This window comes from Dendrobates tinctorius, unplaced genomic scaffold (assembly GCF_039654945.1).
Source record: "Dendrobates tinctorius isolate UK_male_01 unplaced genomic scaffold, ASM3965494v1 ptg000022l, whole genome shotgun sequence".
Lineage (NCBI taxonomy): Eukaryota > Metazoa > Chordata > Amphibia > Anura > Dendrobatidae > Dendrobates > Dendrobates tinctorius.
In genome coordinates this window covers 41,672,085-41,694,915 of record NW_027361690.1, presented here as the reverse complement: position 1 = coordinate 41,694,915, position 22,831 = coordinate 41,672,085, and the positions used below count along the sequence as shown (strand labels likewise).

The following is a 22,831-nucleotide window of genomic DNA, read 5'->3' as shown; positions in this document are numbered from 1 at the left end:
AAGTTTGAGCCGAATCTCCTGTAGTGGACCCTCCAGTATCCCAACTGGGAGCAGTGACCTTTTCCCGAAGGCAGCACAACTAGGCAATCAATTCTCTCAAGTGGGAGACTATGGGTCCACTCCCCTTTGGATGCGACTAGTTACACGGCGCTGTCAGCAGCGAATGACATTACAATCAGAAGGGCATTATGGCTCAGAAAATGGAAAGCGGACTCCGCATCCAAAACAATCTCCAACATCTCTCCCTTACCAGAATGTTCGGTTATTAGGTGAGGACTTGGAACCAATCCAGGCTGACCCTCTACTTCCTCCCAATCAGGGTGTTTCCCACGCCGTAACAAAGGACCGATCCTGGACCTCAAATTTCTAACATGTTTATTAAAGTCCGCTTTTTTGGATGGAATTCTTCCGTTCGGTTAGTAGCTCAACAGGAAAAGGTGAAGTTTCTCACATCTTGCACTCCCTGACCGTGGTCATCCTGTCCTATCTGGATGATTTTCTAGTCAAGGGACTGTACTTCCAGAACTGCACCGAATCTGTATGTATCATTTGCGATACCCTGTCTCGCCTGAGCTGGCTGTTAGGCTTCCCCATTTCCAGTCCAGCAGTTATCCTTTTTGAGGATGTTTCTGGACACCTCCAGAGGATTGATACTTCTCCCTCAAGATAAGGCCTTGGTCCTCCAGCAGGAAGCTCACGCACGGTGTCCCTCGTCCCCTTACTCCATCAGAGTTGCTATGAGGGTTCTGGGAAAAATGGTGGCGGCAATGGAAGCGGTACCCTTCGCTCCATTTGTCTGCGGGTCAGACTGGCTCTCAGTCAGTGGACTTGAGCTCCTCCCTCAAATAGGGGAGATCCTTTTTTCCAGTTTAATGTTAGTAGTGTCTACCGAGGGCCAGTATTTACCACACTACTCAAGGCCGCCGGCCAACTCGGGCTCACAGACTCCCGATCAACAATCTGGAGATCCGAGTGATATGACTAGCCCTACAACAGTTTCACTGTCTTCTGGCAGGTCCCCCCATCCAAATTCTGGTGATCTCCACAGGGCTCATCCCAGGAGTGGGAAAATGGGCTGCAGACTTCCTCAGCTGTCAGGGTCTAGCCTCAGGAAAGTGGGAACTTCATCCAGAAGTCTTCCAACAAATCTGTCTTCACTAGGGCACTCGGATGTAGATCTGATGGCGTACAGATTAAACGCCAAAGTACTCGAGCTCTGACCCAGGTGGGTCTCACAAGTTGTGAGCGACTAGTGCTGTATGGCCGCCTCAGCACCCTTTTTGCATGGGGCAGGGATCACGGATACCGCCCCCTTTTTTTCCCCTTCAAAACAATCTGGATTCAGGCCTGGTGCTCAGTTCGCTGAAAATCCAGATTTTAGCCTTATCGCAATAAATCTGCAAGGTCTTTCATGCAGGGAGCATCTCATGTGAGACTTCCCTATTGCATACTGCTAGATTTTTGGGACCTTAACTGGTTCTAGGGGTCTTACAGGGGACTCCTTTTGATCTGGACTGACCTTATGGTCATAGAAGGTCGCACTTTTTTCCTCTGTGGTTATGTCATTCCGGTGACTTTTCAGAGGTCCCGCTCTGTCTTTTCAGACACCTTTCCTTATTTCCATCAAGGCAAGGTTGCCCTCAGGCTGTTCTCGCCCCTTGTTGCCAAGGTGGTATCGGACTTCCACAAAGTGGAATGGGTTCTCCATACTATATACGAAGGTGGAGCTCTCAGAAGGTACGTATCGAGGACAGCATCCTTCCGAAGGTCGGACGCTTTATTCAGCCTTCCTGATGGTCACAGGAAGGGTTTAGCCGCTTTATCAACTATGATCACCAGTTAGATTCGTTTCTCCTTCCGGGAGTCGTCCTGCGTCAGAGGCCAGCCTATCCCAGCAGAGATCGGGGCACGCTCTACTCAGTTGATAGGGGTTTCTTGGGCCATTAGGCACCAGGTGTCAGCACGGCAGGCCGGCATGACTGCGTTTTTGTCCAGTCTGCACACATTGTTGAAGCACTATAATATTCACACCCAAACTTCCGCAGATGTGAGTCTTCGCAGGTGAACTCTACAGGCCGCGGTAGCGCACTTTTAGGCAGCTGTTTTGCTAGGCCCGATCTGTTATGTTGTGCCCACTCAGGGACTGCTTTGGGTTGTCCCATGATCTGTGTCCCCAATGAGGCAAAGGAGAAATATGGATTTTTGTGTACTCACTGTAAAATCCTTTTCTCCGAGCCAATCATTGGGGGACACAGCACCCACCCTGTAAATGGCTCTGTGCTTGTCCTGTGAACTGACATGTTATACTCTTATATGTTGTTATTGATCTCCAACTGCTTTTACACTGAACTGGTTCTCTGGGAGCCAGCATGAGGATGTATACTGCAGAGGAGGAGCTAACTTTCTTTGTATTACTTAGTGTCAGCCTCCTGGTGGCAGCAGCATAACACCCATGGTCTGTGTCCCCCAATGATTGGCTCGGAGAAAAGGATTTTATGGTGAGTACACAAAAAACCCTATATTTCCATTTTTCCATTAGGGTTATGGTAAGGGTTATAGTTGGGGTTGGGGCTAAAGTTAGAGTTGTGGTTAGGGTTGGGATTAGGGTTGGAGTTAGAATTGGGGAGGTTTTAACCCTTTGTCAACTTTGGACCCTTATAATGTCCTAACAAAAAAAAATTATTTCAAAATTATGCTAATGTAAAGTGGACATGTGGGAACTGTTATTTATTAACTATTTTGTGTGACATCACTCTCTGATTTAAGAATGATCCAAGGTATAATCCAGCTCAAACAAGTCTGTTAAAAAATTCAAAACATTTTTATTGGGAAAATATTTTTCGTAAATACATAGTGTAAAAAAATCACAAACCCCAAGTGGAAATAGCGTAGGCAGACACGTTTCGAACAAGAGTTCTTAGTCTTTGCAATGGACTTGTTTGAGCTGGATTATACCTTGAATCATTGCTTTTCCTGTTGCACTACAGTTTCCGTGCTCTGAGTCCAGTAACAACTGATGGGTGAGCTGACTTTTTGTTTTTCTATATCTGATTTAAGGGTACAAAAATTAAAAGTTTGAAAATTGAAAAATTTTCAAAATGTACTTTTTTTTCCATAATTAAATGCAAGTTATAACGAAGAAATTTTACCACTAACATGAAGTGTATACAATATGTCACGATAAAAAGAAACTCAGAATCAGTGACAGCCGTTGAAGCGTTCCAGAGCTTTAACCTCATAAAGTGACAGTGGTCAGAATTGTAAAAATTGGCTTGGTCATTAAGTACCAAATTGGCTCCGTCAGTAAGGGGTTAAGCATATCATTAAAATTATTTGTGAAAAGTGGCAAATGTATCGGCTATCTAGTGTCAACTAACAAGACTGAAGTATTCCAGAAGACATTTTTTTGCAGACAGATGTTATCCATTGTCGAGGATAACTTGTCACAAAAGCACTTTAAAATTGATCAATTTTTAAAATAGCTTAGTTACTCACCGATAACGGTGTTTCTTGGAACCCATGACAGCACCACGGAGAGAGGGGATCCGCCCTTCAGGGACAGGAACGTACAGATAAAAGAGCGGTACCTCTCCTCCACCTTCAGTAGGTTACAGAGCATCAGAGGGTCTCCAGGTTAGTTAGACAACAGAAATATATACACAATATTATAATACTGCTTATTTATCAAAAGCACCGTGCCTAAATGGAAACACTCTACTAACAGTAAAACGTGCTCACCACAATCGTGAAGGGGAGGGGAATAAGCGGGTGCTGTCATGGGTTCCGAGAAACACCGTTATCGGTGAGTAACTAAGCTATTCTCTCACCCATGACAGCACCACGGAGAGAATTACAGAGATTGGTAGCTTAGGGAGGGACCACCGCCTGAAGGACCCTTCTCCCGAAGGTCAGGTCAGACGTAGAGGCTAGATCTAATCTATAGTGCCTGAAAAAGGTCGAAGGTGATGACCAGGTGGCCGCCTTACAGATTTGTTCTATTGATACCTCAGATCTTTCAGCCCATGAGGTCGCCATTGCCCTTGTGGAATGAGCTCTCAGCCCCTCCGGGATGGTATTTCCACTGGATGAGTATGCCAGGGCAATCACATCCCTTATCCACCTCGCCAGGGTACTCTTGGATGCCTTGAGCCCCTTCCGAGGACCCTGGAAACATACAAAGAGAGCCTTCCTTCCTACATTTTTTGGTGGCCTCTAAGTACTGTACTAGGCACCTTTTAACATCTAAAGTGTGGAATTTTTATTCCCCCCTATTCTTTGGATTTTGGCAAAAGGAAGGAAGGACTACCTCTTGGGACCTGTGGAAATGTGATGATACTTTAGGTAGATAGGCTGGGTCAGGTTTTAGGATGACTCTATCCTCTAGAATTTTTGTAAAAGGTGGCCCTGCCGATAAGGCTTGAATATCGATCACTCTTCCGAGCTGATGTTAGTGCCACCAGAAGCACCATTTTAAGTGATAGGATTTTTAGGGGTGCCGAGTAAATTGGTTCGAACGGAGGGCCTGTCAGTGTTGAAAGTACAAGATTCAGGTCCCATGACGGTAACCTTTGACTAGCTATTGGCCTAGATCTGGTTGCGGCCTTAATAAACAGTGCTACCCAGGGGTCACCTGCCACATCATGGTTATAGAGGGCGCCTAACGCCGCCATTTGTACTTTTAATGTGTTGATCGCCAGACCCTGTTCTAGGCCCTTTTGTAGAAATTCTAGGATATTATCAATCTGAACCCCGTCCTGAACCTTTGCCCTAGAAGTGGATAGGAATTTTTTCCATGTTCTGCTGTAAGCTCTCATCGTAATCGGTTTCCTACTGTTTTGTAGTGTAGTTATCAGGTTCTCTGAAAATCCCCTGTCCCTCATCAGTGCCCTCTCAAATTCCATGCTGTTAAATGGAGGTTCGGTGCCTGAGGATGTAACACTGGGCCATGCGATAGCAGGTCCGGGAGATCCGGTAGGATCCATGGGTCGGTTACTGAGAGCATTCTTAGCCAGGAAAGCCAGGTTCTTTTGGGCCAGAAAGGGGCTATCAGTATCATTCTTGCCCCGTCCTCCCTGACTTTCCTTAGGACCGCTGGGATGAGCATGATTGGGGGAAAGGCATATGTTAGACTCTGTGTCCATGGGAGCATAAACGCGTCCAGAGTTAGAGGATTCCCCCTGGGATATAGGGAGCAGAAGGTGTCTATTTTTTTGTTTTTGAAATCGGCAAAACAGATCTATGTCTGGGGTCCCCCACATTTTTACAATCTGCCGAAAAATGGACCACTTTAGTACCCATTCCCCCTGTCGTAATTGGGTGCGGCTCAGAAAGTCTGCCCTTTGATTCTCTGTACCCCGGATGTGTAGGGCTGTCAGAGATAGCAGGTTTGCCTCTGCCAGTTTGAGGATTTTGGCGGATGTGTCCATTAGGGCATGGGACCTGGTTCCCCCCTGATGATTTAAATAGGCCACTGTGACTCGATTGTCCGAAAGAATGCGGACATGGTGATTCCAGAGCAGGGGTAGGAAGTGTGTCAGTGCATAGCCTACTGCTAGAAGCTCTTTTTGACTTGAGGAGGCTTTTAGTTCTTGATCTCCCCATACGTCCGGAGTCACCTCGTTGTTCATGTGTGCTCCCCATCCCGTGGGACTGGCATCCGTTGTCACTATGTGTGTTATATTTGTTACCCAGGGGATCCCTTTGGACAGATTTTCCTGGTTTCCCCACCAAGCTAGGGAATGAATAGTTCTTGAATTTAGGGTAATACGACCCTCTAGGTGTCTCCCTATTGCTGCCTGGTTGGCTAATACGTCCCACTGGAGATCTCTCGTGTGTAGCTGAGCCCATTGAACTGCTGGCAGGCAGGCGGATAGGGAACCCAGCAGTGACATAGCCTTCCTTAGTTAGTGTCATAGAGGGATTTTGGATTGCTCTCGCTGTAATTTGAGCGATTTTCTCCTTTTTGTGGTCTGGGAGGCGACACTCCTGAATGTTTGAGTCTAGTGTTAGGCTCAAGAATTCTTGTACCCTGCTGGGCTCCAATCTTGATTTTTTCAGATTTAGGAGCCAGCCTAGGCCTTGTAGAGTGTCCATCACCCTGTCGCTCTGTTCTCTGCATTTTTGAGCCGAGCTGCCTGCTATTAGGAAATCGTCTAGATACGGGATTATTATTATGTCTTGTTCCCTTATGTGAGCCATCATTTCTGCTATTATTTTGGTGAATACCCGCGGGGCTATCAATATTCCGAACGGTAGGGCTCTGTACTGGAATTCTTTCACCTTGCCCTTTATTGAGACGGCTAACCTGAGATATTTTCTGGAGTCTTTGTGGATAGGGACGTGATAATAGGCGTCGCTGAGATCTAACACAGTCATGTAGCAGTTTGGGAACAGGACTTTGGTGGTGGACCTGATCGACTCCATTTTGAAGCTCTGATTCCTGACGTATTCGTTTAGTTTTTTCAGATTTATAATCGTTCGAAAGGTGCCGTCCGGTTTGGTTACTAGAAAAAGAGGGGAGTAGAACCCTCTGCCCATATCCTGCAGGGGAACCTCCTGGAGGACTCCTTTTTTTTACTAGGCCTAGGACCTCGCTTTCTAGCGCTTCCTGTTCTCGCGTACTGGATCTCAGCAGCGTTGTTACATACTTTTGAGGTGGAAGAGAGAGAAAGTCTATTCTTAGGCCCTCCTGGAGTAGGTTTACTATCCATGGGTTGTTTGAAATTCTCTTCCAGGCTGGCAGGAAAAGTGATAACCTTCCCCCCACCCTGGGCGTACTGTCACTTGGAGGGCTTTTTGTCTCGGGGAGAGTTATTAAAGAAGAACCCTCTATCTCTTCTTTTGTCATCCCACTTTTGTTCCCTTGGTCGTCTCCTCTGAAAAAACCTCCTATTTCAAAAGGGCCTCTTAAATGCTGCTGGCCCCAAATTTGGGAATCCTTTCTTCTTGTCCCCTGCTTTCTGGAGGATGTCATCTAACATCTCCCCAAATAGGAATTTCCTTCACAGGGGATTGAACATAATTTCATTTTGGTCTGTAGGTCCCCCTGGCCAACTTTTAAGCCATAGTGTCCTTCGGGCCGCGTTTGAAAGTGCTGCTGTTTTGGACGATAGCCTGACTGAATCAGCCGATGAGTCCGCTAGGAATGCAGCCGCTCCCCTTATTACTGGGATAGAATCTAAGATCTTATCTCTTGGTGTCCCTTCCCTCAGCTGTTTCTCAAGTTGGTCCACCCATACCATTAGGGCTCTTGAGGTACATGTCGCCGCTATTGCTGGCCTGAGGTTACCGCCTGCCGACTCCCATGCCCCCTTTAGAAAGGTATCTGCCTTTTTATCTAGGGGGTCCCTGAGGGTGCCCATGTCCTCAAAGGGAAGGGCGAATTTCTTTGAGGCCTTAGCGACTGCTACATCGAGTTTCGGGGCTTTATCCCAAGACGCAGATGCCTCCTCCTCAAAGGGATATTTTCTTTTAAGGGAAGGGACTGTAGTTTTTTTCCTGTCTGGCTTGTCCCATTCTTTTTTGATTAGGCCCTTGACAATTTCATTAAGCGGAAATACTCTCCGTTTTTTCTGGCCTAGTCCCCCGAACATTATGTCCTGGACTGTTTTATCCGGCCTAGGGTCCAATACCCCCATGGTAGACCTTACAGTTTTTACTAGTCTGTCTACCTCTTCTAGGGGAAAACCGTGACGCCCTCCTGTTTCCTCGTCTGAGGAGCCGGATTCCGAGGTTTTAGACGCGATTTCTCCCGACGTGGAAGAGTCTGACTGGGAGGTTTCTATCGTGTCTTTCTTCCTCGTTTTATCCCTATGCTTAAGGGATACGAGGGCACTCTGAACCTCTGATTTAATTGCGGCCCTTAGGTCGGATGCGAAATCCGGAGTCTCCTGACAAAGAATTTCCTTCGTGCAAGACTCACAGTTTTTTCTCCCATGATACAGGTAGGGCTCTAGTGCAAGTGGGGCATTCCCTGTTCTTTTTCCCCTTCTTCTTTCCCTAATAAGGGAGAGGAATGTATTACAAGGATGAACATTCACGAAGATCACTTACCCCCAAAGGTGCGCGGCTGCAGGTGCCGGTTCGGGAGATGGAGTCAGGTCCTGTATAGGCTGATCTCCTGGTAGCGATTTGCTCCTTGCCGCTGACGTACTGCGCCACGTGGAGTGACTGCTGGAACGGCCATCTCTGTCTCGTTCCTTCTGCCGGTGGTGGTGTTGGTGGCGCTGCTGCAGCCTAGCATGCTGCTCCTGTTGCTGGTCGCTATCCTCCATTATCAGGATCGCTTCCAGCCAGTTGTGAAACCACCATTTTCAATTTTGCCGCCCCTTGTGACGTCACTGCTCCCATCCTGCACCGAGGTCCCTGGGAGAGCGCTCCTGCGCATGCGCCGGTTCTCAGGACCCGGAAGCCGGCTTCTACTTCCGGGGCGGCCGCCATCTTGGTACACCTCTGTACCCCGGCGCCGCCCGTATGTTTGCCGGGTCCCTGCGAGTCCCAACTTCCTCTCCGGAGCGGCGGCTTCGGCATCTCTCCCTCCCGCTCACCCGGTAGCCCGCATCGGCCCCAGCAGTGGCGGCTTTGGGCACCGCATCTTCCCGAGGCAGGGGCCTCCCCGCTGCCATCACCGGTCAGGCCGGCCCCGGATCCTGGACACACGCAAAGTACCGTACTGTGGGTCTCCCGTCAGGGACAGGAACCCAACTGAAGGCGGAGGAGAGGTACCACCCTTTTATCTGTAGGTTCCTGCCTGTCCCTGAAGGGCGGATCCCCTCTCTCCGTGGTGCTGTCATGGGTGAGAAATACCATGGATTTTTTCTTTGCTACCCAAAGATTGGTTTTGCTTGAGCCGGCTTTTGTGACTTATTCCACATTGTTTGCACTTATTAGACCATGTTCCCATGTGGCACATTGCTGTGGAGTTTGAGTGTGATATTTGCACAGAAAATCAACAATGCAAGTAAATAAGGTTTTAAAAACCCAATTCAAAATCTGGAAAATATGTTAATTTTCATGTCTGCAGCATGTTCTGTCATTGAGTTTCAGGATATTATGGAAGGGGTGAATTCCAAGGAAAATATGGCCATGATAGATTTTCATACCCCCCCCCCCTTTTACAGGCTAATTTCACATGTACTAATTTAGTTGCTTTTTTTCTTTAAAAAAAAGTATGTACACCCATCTTCCTCACCATTGGCCATTTATTCCATGGCGCTTTACCTGTGAAAAAGGGGCATACAAAGACAAGTACAATAAACGTGAGCAATACAAGGCACACACAGGTACGGAAGGAGAGATGACCCTGCCCGCGAGGGTTCACAGTCTTGTATCACTGACATTCCATTATATTTTCTGCTGTAAAAAGAAGCGAGGAGCCTCTGGGAGAACATGGGTAGAGGTGAGGGGCTCCACTAGCTAAGAGGATTGTTTGGTTACTCACCGTAAAATCTGTTTCTCAGAGCCTTCATTGGGGGGGGACACAGGAAACCAGTTGTGCAAGAAATAATATACCACAAAACTAAAAACGGTAACAATAGAAAGAAAACAATACAGTTGTCAACATGGGGTGGTGCTTTGTCACCTAAACGAAGGCTCCAAGAAACAGATTTTATGGTGAGTAACTAAAAAATCCTGTTCTCTTATCAGTTCACTGGGGGACACAGGAAACCATGGGATGTCCAAAGAAGTCCCTGGGGAGGGAAAACAGTACAAACTTCATTCAGGTCAGAGAACTTGCCACTGATGCTTGCAAAATTCTTCCACCTAGGGTGGTATCTGCCAAGGTATAAGTAGGAACTCTGTAGAACTTGGCGAACGGGTGAGCCATGCATACAACGATGGGGGGGAAGCCATGCATACATGGAGAGTCACACATACCGGGGGGGGGGGGGGTGTGCACACATACCAGGACAAAATGGGGGAGCCACATACCAGGACAGGATGGGGAGAGCCACACATAGCAGGATAGGCATGTGCGGACAATGCATACCCAGCTTACACTTGAGTCAATAAGCTTATCCAGTTTTCCGTGGCAAAAATTAGGTGTCTTCTGCGTATACTCAGGTCGGCTTATACTCGAGTATATACCATACATCTTCCGGAAGGGAGGGGTTCTGACAAAGTAAACACGAATCATCCTGACCAGGCAATTCAGTAGTCCAGGCTGCAAGACCAGAGCCCTGAAAATCTACTAGTACCTGTCCACGTACGAAACGCCTCTTCTGATTAGTAGGCCTCGCTTCATTGTTGTGGTGCAATGCCTATATAACAAGGCCATAGTTATTTTTAAATGGATAATTCACAATTTTTTAAAAAGTAACAAAATAGCCACTGTGATAATTTTATCAGAAATGGATTTATTGATTTAATATCATGACAAATTACAAAAATCCAAGGAATATCCTTATTCTGCTAGGCATATAAATAAGCAGTGCATGGAAACATGAATAAAAAGGCAAATGTGAACAATCGCTGACACAAGACAGGGAATGTAGAGCGATCAGACAGCGGAATAGTCAGTGCAGTACGTACAGTAAATGTCATGTGCTAAAGCAAAATAAGTCATTTTATAGAATGCAAGAAGGTGAATGTGGTCCTGCAGCAGCCAGTAAGTGCACGTGGCTTTCAGCTTTACTTCGCCTAGTACCACAAAGACACCCCCTCGGAACGGCCGGCGTCTAGCACGAGATATGTTTATTCTTGGTACACCCCAAAGCAATGCGGTTTCTGTATAACTATTCAAGAGTACAGCGAACTATCTGAATGTGACATATGGAAAAGTTTATTTATTTACACCAAGTTTAATTTCCCATAAAGATGTAATCATCCTGACAATACATCATGTATGTAAATAGTCAATTCTTATGATCACCCCAGTAATTATCATAATGATTGGGATAAAACGGTTAAGGGTGAACCTTGATTAGCATATATTTGTAAAAATAAAAACAAACTTCACACTGCTTCCCTTCCACAACTAAAGCATTTAGTGTATTACAAAAAAAAGGGACGACCTTAAAAAATAGACAAGCCAGGTAAGAAAAAAGAAAATGTGATCCTGAGATTATGTATTACACTAGGGATAAGAAAAAAAGATTATTACTGCGCTGCTGCAGAACCCACTTTTATCCTCCTTGGCAGTCAGTCCAGGGCAATGGGAACGTCCTCTATGGCCACTCAAATGCCAGCAACCTGGGTATCTCTTGTAACGACTAGATCCCAGTGACATGCGTTATGACTATGCGGGGGTCCTGGTAACCACAAGAGGCATCCGGAGCAGGATAGCGTGAATCTTTTTGCTCATCTCTATATTACAGCACTGTCTATGCCCTCTGCTGTTGCTGGTTATATTGGATAGGTGCCAGTCTCTTCGATCTTATACAGGTGCATGCTCACCCATAGGGATAGGTGTTCTCACTGGTGACAGGGAAATTAATCGGTCACCACGGGTGGCAGCTAGTCTCCCAGCAGAAGAAAAGGATTGGGCATGTTGAAACCCAACTGCCCAATCCTTCGGGCATGTCTTGTCAGCTGCGGATCCCCATACACATTATTATTGGTCTCACACAATTCGGTGGGTGTGGTCAATATTAATCCATTGTATATAGCCAGCTTACACTAAAGCCTGGAGAGACACCAGGTGGAAGTTTGTAAAGTCTGTGCAAACCTCTTCCTGGGCATCTTTTATGCAATTTTGCTGAATATATATTGATATTGTAATTAGCTTGTAAGCCAGTAGAACAAGCAATATTGTAACTGCGGGACGTGGAAGACTCTTTGGAAAGGAAAAAGCTTGGAAAAACGGTTTGACTGCGCCCACCCCCTCAGATTCAACAGTGTATGTTGTATATTTTTTAGGCTGGTGCATACCATCTAAAGGATGAGCCAAGCGTATTAAGAGATGCAAGTCTCTTGATGAAAAGTGTGATGGAGTAAGATGTGCCAAATTTATTTAGATTAGCGTACAAATCAGCAATTTTGGATTAAATCCATAGTCCTTTGTAACAAGGGAGCCTATGGTTTAGGCGGCCTGAATCTGCTGTCAGTACCCTTTAATAGTCATCTAACAGTCTCTATTCTACAGATATTACCTCGGAACTGTTCAGCAAGGAGTCAGTTTGGACTCTTTCCTGCAAAACAAAACCACTTAAAAAAAAAAAAAAAACATTTAAAAGTTATTTCCATTCCTGACTCATAACAGGGCCGATTATTGCTGACAATTTAATGAATAACCCAGACAGTACAGCAGCAAGAACTGCCCTAATGTGCTCAAAATTGCTGCAATTAAATTAGAAGGTACAATTTAGAAGAAAGAATTCAGAATTTAAAAAGTACTATTTCTTGGAGGGAAAAAAAGCATTTTGTAAGGTCACAAAACTTTGTATATTAAGACGTATATATGTAAACCATCGATAAATGTTTACCTCCATGACCAAAACGAAACCACTCCGTCTTGAGTTAGGAGATTACTTGGCCACCCATTTTCATTATACTGCACAGACTGGATTAATTCAGAATGATCGCAGTGCGTAAAAGGGTTTTTATTCAAGTAGAGGGGAATAATGAAACCGATTTAGACTTTACCTTGTACTGTGGGTTTCTATTCCTTAATGTTTGAGATCACTGCTTGCTGTCAGTGAACAGCAAAATGTAAAACAATCTCTGCATAGAATGGTAAAAGAGTAAGGAGCGAGTCTTGAAGACTTAGTCCTTACTAGTCAGGTTGGGCTTAATAAGTCCATACTCAACCGCTTTGTTTAAAGACTCTTGTGCAGCTCGAGCCACGGGCCGCTTCTTTTCTTCTTCTTCGTTTCTTGCAAGAACAGTAAGAATTTCAAACATTTCGCTCTCCATCAACTTCTCTGCCAACGCCTTGTCTGCAGTCATCATGTTTAAGACCGTGACCGTTCCACGATGCTGAAGCTCTGTATTCTCACTTAGAAGCAGTGTCTGAAGAATCTCTAACCAGTGGTCAGTCTGCAATGAGAAAGTTCACCAGTGATCGCAACATAAATAGAAGGCAAACTTTGTGAGGGTAGTCATCTACATTAGATTTCTGCAGTCAAAAAGTCACTAAACAATTTTGCCTCTTTTGTGCCAGCCCCTAAGAAGAATGTAAGGTTTTGCAAATAAGGCCGGTCGACTAACTCATGTCCACTTCAATATAAACACATGGGCCATGCACACAGTGAACAAGTCTGTATGACAGTGTTCACACCACCAAAAGAATGAAACACAGAAAAACACAGTATAACAAACGGATAAAAATACTCTGTTGTAAAAAAGTAACAGTAAACAGCAAGTGCTAGTAAAAAGATAACAAACAGGGTATTTGGTTGATACGTTTTTTGCAAAAAAAATGTATACTAAGCCGCTCTACCAACCGTCAAGGCACACCCATATCAGAGCAGTCCCTAACCGATGTATTTAAAAACCTATATAGGTCGTCTGATAGGTCCAGGTCCGACACCCCTGCTGATCAGCTGTTAATGGCGGCGGTAGTTGCCATCCAGAAATACTTGCAGAGCAGCTCAGTCTTCCGACACTGGCCAAAGCGAGTACTGCACATCCCCCTCCTATTCAAATCAATAGTAGGCGGATGTGCAGTACCCGGCTGTGGCCACTATCAGGAGACGGCCAGCTCAGCAAGACAGCACTTCAAGCTGGCAACTGCCGCTGCCACCGTTAACAGCTGATCGGCAGGGGTGTCAGACCCAGACCTATCAGACATTGATGACCTAGCCTAAGGATAGGTCATCAATTCTTTAAGGCTTGTGACTCAAAGGGAATATGTAAGCACAGAATGACTGTTTGAACAAAGTGCAGGCGCCCGATGCACCATGGTGGAGCCAGTCGTTTAATTACATCTTGTCACCCACTTGTTTTCCAGTTATCGATGGCTCTATAAAGCTCTGTCAATAAAAGCATGGGAAGGTGGGTGAAAACAGAGGAACAATAAGTGGGTGGGAAGGTGTAGTTAAGTGTTTCTCCACACAAGGGCGCCCCTTGCACCTACACTTGGTTGGAATAGTATCTGCACTGACCCTTTAATACATTTGGTGCACCCTATTCCAGACTGTCGAACGCCAAACCTGGGAAATATCTGTGTGCACCTGGTCTACAGATGTGGCATAATAAATAGGGGTATGTGCACATGTTAAGTATCTGCAGCCGAAGTTTCTGCAACAAAATGCTGCAGTTTATAGTACCAGCAAAATAAATGAGATTTCTAAAATCTCAGACACACTCCGCTTCATTTTTCCTTGCAGATTTGAAGCAGTGTCAGATCTGCAACATGTCACTTCATTCAGTGTTTTTAGAATGTTATTCAATCATTCAAATGAATGGGAGAAAAAAAAAGTATAAAAATCAAAACGATTTTACACATTTTTTCCTACCAAAAGATGCAAAAGGGAGAACTCAGATTTATACAATCAGTTATAACATAAGATTATCATCTTTTATAGAAGTATAAAATCTTCAGGAAATATGTAACATACTTTTACATCAATGCAACCAAAATATACATACGGTAGATCATACTTGCCCAAACCAATGACAACCATAAAATGTTTCCAAGTATTGAATTCCAAAATAAATTTGTTCCAATAAAACTTTCCCTCAGGGGCATAAATGCGACCAAGCTTCCATTTATTTTTGAATTCTTCATACCTATTATTTGCATTCATAAAATTGACTACAAATTTTAAAACAAATTATTTCATCCAATTTGGATTTACTATGTAGCAATATTTCAAAAGAACAATATAATTTGGGAAAATCTGACCTGACCTGGATGGGAAGAATAAAATCTTTTAAAATGCTTTCTCTTCCAAATATTTGATATAATTTTCAGGGCCTTACCTCTTCCAATTCCTTTTAACGATATCAGCTTATGCTTAATTTTACGTGGAATAACAAAAGGGAGAGAATTTCGAAAAAGATCCTTTGGAAAAGTAAGTTTCAAGGAGGTTTAGGACTCCCGCATCTAATGTGCTACTATTATACAAATCTCATAACTCAAAGTAGATATTGGCTCAGAAAAGATGCCGTACCTGCATGGCCTAACCTAGGATTTCCAACAAATAAGAATACATGTTTCAAGAGTAGTTCTTGAAGAGGTCTATTTAATCCTTCTCTTCAGTAACTGACGCACCCTACTATTCAGGCCACAATTCAAGCACGGAAAGTTTTCGCTAAATCTAATTTGAAATCCTCGAAGGTTAAGCATATTAATAATATACCATTATCTCGAATAGAATTTTGATTTCATTAACAATTACCAGAAACTTGAATTTAGGCAGGTTTAAAGAAAGTGAAAGATTTGTATGATGGCGAAAATTTCTATCCATTTCAGATTATTAAACAAAAGTACAACCTGGCTAGTTCAGTTCTCTTATATCCTATGCTAAGTAAAGATGTGATCAAAACAATTGTGAATGGTAAAGTCACTTTCTGAAGTGGCCGGATTACTTTTGACAAACATCAATAACAAAACCCTATGGAAAACCAAAACTATATATCAAACTCTAAAGAATGACACCAATTTTGAAAGAAAAAAAAAATTCTCATATGGAGAAATGGCAGCTAGAATTGAAAAAAAAAAATCTTTCACTGAGGATAACTGGTAGAATAGTCTGAAATATACATATAAAGCTAATATTTGCAAGGCAATACATAAATCCTTTTATAAAATTCTAACTAGATGGCACTACACCCCACTGAGACTAGCTCGAATATCTCCTAATCACGTAAGTGCTGGAGAAAATGTGGTCATATAGGCGACCAGAACCACATATATTGGGATTGCCCCAAAATTAAATCTTTGTGGTTAAAGTATCTTAGTCACTGTTTTTTTTTTTTGTAAATTATTAACTATTACTCCACAAGTGACCCTACTCAGGCTTGATTTGGAAACATTTGATCCTGCTCTGAGATCTACAGTATATTGATTCATATGTTTCTTGTAGTCAAGAATTCTATAGCTTTTTTCTGGAAAAAAAAATGCATATTCCCAAAAGATGCATTTTTGGTGAAGTCATTTCTACTGCAAATATTTAACGTGTGGCTGTCCCTCACTCACCCTACAAGCCCTGTGCTGATATATATATATATGCAGGGAGCCTAGACCAGACAATGAACAACTAGGCTAGAAGTAGGAACGAGAAGCTGGGTAACACATGGTGAATAAAGACAGAAGTTACTTATTCTGATGTAGATGGGTATAAGATGCCTCTGCCTCGACTCGTTTCTCCTTCGGTGGTTCATCTGGAGACTAGTGTATTCATAAGAGGTATAGATTCTTACAAGATGATTAGTGGCCCATGGGTCACTAATCAACTTGTAAGCATCCATAACTCTTATGAACACACTAGCTTCCCATTCCCACTGTTACCCAGTTTCCCATTACCATTTCTAGCCTAGTTGTTCACTGTCTGGTCTAGGTTCCCTGCATATGTATCAGCACAGGGCCTGCAGGGCGAGTGAGGAACAGCCACCGGGGAGCTAAGGTGCCAAATATCGCTTTCTAGGGTGCCAACCTCCGCTGACAGGTAGGGATGATAGTGGACACTTAGGGCTTCCTAGGCCATGTGTGGTTGTACCTGGAATTTTTTTCCAATAGAGATTATCTAGCACGTTTTGTTTCCACTAATTTCCCTTAGACCTTGTATCTCTGGTCTGGTGTAAGGAGGAGGAGACAACACAGTGGCTCTCTCTTGGAACTTATATTTGACTGTATAAAGAATATGATGCATCCAAAGAGTCACATATGAAATATATTTACTGTATTATCAGTTAGTCCATCACAATTTTTGTGCACTTGGGTTTTCTTATGGTGTTACTTCTATATTTATTCTAACAAACTTTTTAAGGGTTATATATATGTTCACACTTACGATCCCTTAATATTATTTATATAGCTACCTAGCAAATATTTAACATGTGAAAACACCAACTAACATGTTGAAAAGCAGGAATACATCCAATGAAGATGTACTGCAAGAATCAATTTTACATTTGCGAACTATAGGGCCAAGATTTCATTTTAGCCTAAAGCTTTGGCTTAATCTATTGTAAAATCAGCAATAAAAGCTTTAGCTAATCCTTCACGGTAAATATGGTTTTGTATTCTTTACAGTTACTACATACTGGTCTAAGAAAGTTCACCATCTGCTTTGCTCCTGCAAATGCAGTACATAATACTCTAAATATTAATCTTTGAAAAGTAATGAAGCTAGGGTTCATACAGCTAGCATTCCGATAACAACTCTCTGTGTTGGCTGCCATCATGACTAGAGTGAGACCAAACCAATCTTTGTGTAGCACTGGAGCATCGAAATTCCTATTATTCTATGATACTATCTACATTGGTTGGCCATAGAGTAAAAATGCTTCTGAATTTATAAATCCTTTTGTCATTACAGGTTGCAATGCCAAAATCTGTTGTTCGATACACATAAGACAGTAGGAATGGTGATAAGTCCGAAGAGTTAAAGTAAAAAAAAATTTAAAAAAATACGTACACTACAGTGTAAGTTTAGGGTCACTTAGAAATGTCCTTATTTTAGAAAGAAAAGCACAGTTTTATTCCAATGATGCTAACATTAAATGATTCAGAAATACACTCTATACATTGTTAATGTGGTAAATGACTATTCTAGCTGCATTCGTCTGGTTTGTAATGCAATATCTTCATAGGTGTATAGAGGCCCATTTCCAACAACCATCACTCCAGTGTTCTTATGGTACTTTGTGCTTGCTAACTGTGTAAGAAGGCTAATAGATGGTTAGAATACCCTTGAAAACCCTTGTGCAAGTATGTTAGCACAGCTGAAAACAGTTTGGCTGATTAGAGAAGCTATAAACCGGACCTTCCTTTGAGCTAGTTGAGAATCTGGAGCATTACATTTGTTGGTTCCATTAAACTCTCAAAATGGCCAGAAAAAAAGAACTTTCATGTGAAACTCGACAGTCTATTCTTGTCCTTAGAAATGAAGGCTATTCCATGCGAGAAATTGCCAAGAAACTGAAGATTTCTTACAATGGTGTGTACTACTCCCTTCAGAGGAGAGCACAAACAGGCTCTAACCAGAGTAGAAAGAGAAGTGGGAGGCCCCGCTGCACAACTGAACAACAAGACAAGTACATTAGAGTCTGTAGTTTGAGAAATTGACGCCTTCCAGGTCCTCAACTGGCAGCTTCATTAAATAGTACACGCAAAACGCCAGTGTCAACGTCTACAGTGAAGAGGCGACTCCGGGATGCTGGCCTTCAGGGCAGAGTGGCAAAGAAAAAGTTATATCTGAGACTGGCTAATAAAAGGAAGAGATTAATATGGGCAAAAGAAAACAGACATTGGACACAGGAAGATTGGAAAAAAGTGTTATGGACAGACAAATCCAAGTTTGAGGTGTTTGGATCACACAGAAGAACATTTATGAGACGCAGAACAACTGAAAAGATGCTGGAAGAGTGCCTAACGCCATCTGTCAAGCATGGTGGAGGTAATGTGATGGTCTGCTTGCGTTGCTTTGGTGCTGGTAAAGTGGGAGTGTTGTACAAGGTAAAAAAGGGATTTTGAATAAGGAAGGCTATCACTACATTTTGCAACGCCATGCCATACCCTGTGGACAGCGCTTGATTGGAGCCAATTTCATCCTACAACAGGACAATGACCCAAAGCACACCTCCAAATTATGCAAGAACTATTTAGGGAAGAAGCAGGCAGCTGGTAATCTATCTGTAATGGAGTGGCCAGCACATTCACCAGATCTCAAAACACCATTGAGCTGTTGTGGGAGCAGCCTGACTGTATGGTACGCAAAAAGTGCCCATCAAGCCAAACCAACTTGTGGGAGGGGCTTCTGGAAGCATGGGGTGAAATTTCTCCAGATTACCTCAGCAAATTAACTGCTAGAATGCCAAAGGTCTGCAATGCTGTAATTTCTGTAAAGGGAGCATTCTTTAACAAAAGCAAAGTCTGAAGGAGAAAATTATTATTTCAAATAAAAATCTTTTTTTCAAACCTTGTCAATGTCTGGACTAGATTTTAAATTCATTTGGCATCTCTTGATTAATAAAAGTATGAGTTTTCAAGGAAATCACAAAATTGTCTGGGTGACCCCAAAATTTTGAACGCTAGTGTATACCTGTACACCTCCTCGTAAACTAGGTAGATCCTAATTTCAACCAGTTAAGAGCCGTGTAAAGAAAAACTCAAGCACAAAAATGTCTGCTACCAGTTACATGTTCCTAGGCCGAACTAGTATTATACAGCTTTGGCTAAGGGTGCTTTCACTTTGTGTTTTGGCACCCTTTCAGTAGCCCAGTCAGGGCTTACGTGCGAACACCCAGCAAAAAGGAGTTCGGACATACAGTATGAACTGACAGGGCCATTGACTATAATGGTGCCGACAGAGTGAACTCTCTTACATGCATCATTTTTGGGTGTGTACACCTACTGGAGATGGACACACATAGGCAGTCTACTGCATCTAGGTGTACATCTCCAGTAGGTATGTACACGCTCAAAAATGAGCGCACGTTGACTCCATTGACACCATTATAATTAATGGCCCCTTCAGTGTATAAGTCCGAATCCAGTTTGCTACTGAATGGGTGCCTAAATGTAATGTGAAAGCACCATAAGACGCAAGCCAAACACATCTGGTCACTGGTTATCAAACGGTGTAACTAAAGGTCTGTATTCAATAAAGGTCAGCCTCAATCTAGTGGCTAAAAGATGAAGAGCGGCGTTCGTTGGGTTAAAGGGTGTAAATATGAAATTGGGCATTAATGATAAATACCATGAGTCCCATTGTGAATACAATTTCTCAAGTCCCTTACCACTTGTGTAACCCTCTGGCAAATCTTTGGTTCCAAAGAAGTCAGCATTGCAAGAGTTCCAGCAGCGGCGCGGCGTAGACGCTCGTCATCTTCACCACTGTACAAAACTATTAATTTCAGTCGATCGGATCCCTCTACCATGAACAGGTCTTGCACCTAAAAAAGGGTCAGCTGCTTGTATTTAACACACATCTGGGCAAATAATTCCAAAAAACAACAAATAATACAAGATGTTCAAGGGAAAAAAAAAAACAAACACTTTTCTTGTACTGATTTTGAGCAACATTATTGCTTCATCTTCCTTGTCTAAAGCTAAATGCTGCTGCTTGTGGAACTATTGAAAAGGTGCTCCAAGTGGGAGGTCAGATGAAAGTCACAGTAAAAGGCAGATTTTTTTCTCATATCTGACCAACACAACCACATAAGCAGTAAGGCAAAGAATAAGGAAAGTTACTGAACTGGTGCAAGTTTAAAGAGAATCTGTCACCCCCAAAACTCAAAGCACTTCTCCAATGCAGGCAGCGGTCCAAAGCAAGCACTATCAGCATAGAGGACCCCCCTCATTACTTAAGTCAAAAATGTTTTCATAGGAAATTAAATTTTTGAAATCTGTAGCGCAAGGATGATTTTATAGGGGTTAAGTTCTCTATATGAATGGACAAGTGGTCTAATTTTAGTTGTAGGGATGACATACTGCATTTATAGCTAACCTGTCAGCAGTATGATTCAAACAATGGCTACATTATTGCAGCTGTGTAAAAAACAACTTTGAAAAGCAGCATCTGTGTCTCAAAAGACTAGTTTGATGCAGGTCCCTGGGGGTCCGTAGCAGGGCCGGACTGGCCATTTGGCAATTCTGGCAAATGCCAGAAAGGCCTGTCTGGTCATGGGCTGCCTTGTCTGCAACTTTGTTACGTTAACAGAATCAGTGTTGTCAAGACACCCATACTGTTAAGAGTTGTGACGGAGCGCAAATTCGCTGACTCCGTCACTTACCCCAGCAGGCCACGGGAATCATTAGACATATTGGTTTTGTAGTAAATGTTCCTTTCCTCCATCCACGGTAATATTAGTAATATATCCCATCTGGTGCTTGGGACGAGGACAGCATGGGCCTGTGTAACTTCAAATGCCAGGGCTGAATTTCAGCCCCAGTCCGTACCTGGTCCGAAGAAACTATGGTGGAGATTTACTAAGCCAAGAGAGCTAGAATTCTGGGCAATCTGCAGGAAAAAATGGCTTCTTGTGACTAGCAACATATTTATGATCTGTTCTAAACACTGTTCATGTCTTTTCTCACAAAGGGAAGTGGTATCACCTTAACGGTTTGGCTTAATGTGTAAAAATATGCCAAAAATTTACAGCAAATTTCTGGCACAAAGTAAGCCCGTTAGGTTGTAGCCTAGCAAATTAAGGATGCGCCAAATTCACCAAACAGCATGAAGCACTGTGATAAATATGGAGACTAGTCTAAGTTTGTCCTGTGTAACAATTAGTCAGCATTCCTGAATATGCCTCATGTAAAAAAGAAACACATTACAAATCCATATTCCAGAATTCCTATAGAAAGGTGTTGAATCTCAAATCATCAGCCATTGTGCCCAGACAAATACGAGTACGTGGTAACTTGCTGGACACACTGTTAATGGGAACAGATCAGAAACTGTAACCTCCCTGAAATCTGAAATCATCTACAGGATATGACGGAGAGACCGTTTATAAGATAAGCCAGTCGTTCCCTTTATGACTCCAATGTGCAGCTCCAGCAGCAAGGAGTCACGTTTTGAAGATGTCTGGAAGTGGATTGGGGCGTGAATGCACTCACACCTCCTTAGACTCTGCTGTATTCCCAAATGGTTTATCTTCGGATTTGTCTGTGTATTGGCCAGTGTGAACATGCACTTACATACCAACTTAATTTTCAGTTCATTTCTTTTCGTTTTTGTATAGCCGAACTAGCAGCACCCTGGCTGATTGCTCCAGCAATTGGCCACTGACCTGTCAATCAGCCTGGGGAGGGTGCTGCTAGGTAGGAAATACAGGGCGAGGCAGAAAAAACTAGAAGTGCATTGTCATCATGCTCCATAGTTCTTCCGGGAACAACTCCAAAATGTAATTTCTCTCTGCTGGAATACATAAAGGGGATCAACTGGCTTCTCTTTTAAAGGCTACATAATCATAAAAATGGTTTGGGAGTGACAGGTTCCCTTTAAACGCTATTCCAACGGCTTTTGCGTGTTTCCCGGCGGTATATGTTACGAGGCCTCTGCTAGTGAATAGGGCCTGGGGCAACCTTTACTATATAAAATGAGAGCTTTCTGAACATTAAAAAAAGCACAATGGGACCAGAGCCTTATAAAGGGCTTGAACTATCTGTCCTCTGCAATAATAAATGTGCACAGCATTCATTCTCAGCATGAAATAACTAGGTCTGGAAAAATAATTTTTTCTGATGTACGGTAAGTAGATGCCAGCTGTAGTCTTACCTCTTTGCTCATAGCCATGTTGCACATACACTCAGTAGCAGCTACTCGAATCATTTCATGCTCTTCAAACATATAACCCTCAATCATGGGCACTGCCTTCTCCTTTATGATCTTACTCCTGCAGAAAACATTGCAAACCAGTAATCATCTGTTAAGTGCTATGACATATGTTACCACCAATTACAGACAAAACTGGTTTGTGACCAGCGATAAATGTGCCACATTACCCACCTCAGTCTTTCACTGATCCCTGCAAGGTTTGTTAGTGCCATCAGGGACTCAAAATTCTGCAAGCCAGTGTGATTAAGGTGAAGCAGGCTGACCAGGGGTCGAATAATCTCATAAATCTGATGGAAAAAGGAAAATGGATGATGGGGAATAAATGGTCCCAATATTACTTGTCCTGTGGGAACTAAAGATTAAGAATGCTGCTGCCACTTTATATAACACCACAACAACAGCAACATTCGATTCGTCCGCCCCCCTCACACACAGCAACA

At 43.3% G+C, this 22,831-nt stretch overlaps 1 protein-coding gene across 2 annotated transcripts in view; it reads right to left on the bottom strand.

Annotated features, from left to right (window-relative positions):
* Nucleotides 1–10,335: 10,335 nt before the first annotated feature.
* Nucleotides 10,336–22,831, bottom strand: part of UNC45A (unc-45 myosin chaperone A) — a 67,124-nt gene continuing 54,628 nt past the window's right edge. For both annotated transcript variants that reach the window (XM_073568631.1, XM_073568632.1), the window contains exons 17-20: nucleotides 22,563–22,678; nucleotides 22,332–22,449; nucleotides 19,846–20,001; nucleotides 10,336–12,975 (exon numbers count right to left, since the gene is read on the bottom strand). In XM_073568631.1, coding sequence (XP_073424732.1) covers nucleotides 12,703–12,975; nucleotides 19,846–20,001; nucleotides 22,332–22,449; nucleotides 22,563–22,678 — 663 coding nt within the window. In that variant the 3' untranslated portion in view covers nucleotides 10,336–12,702. The remainder of the gene's footprint in view (nucleotides 12,976–19,845; nucleotides 20,002–22,331; nucleotides 22,450–22,562; nucleotides 22,679–22,831) is intronic.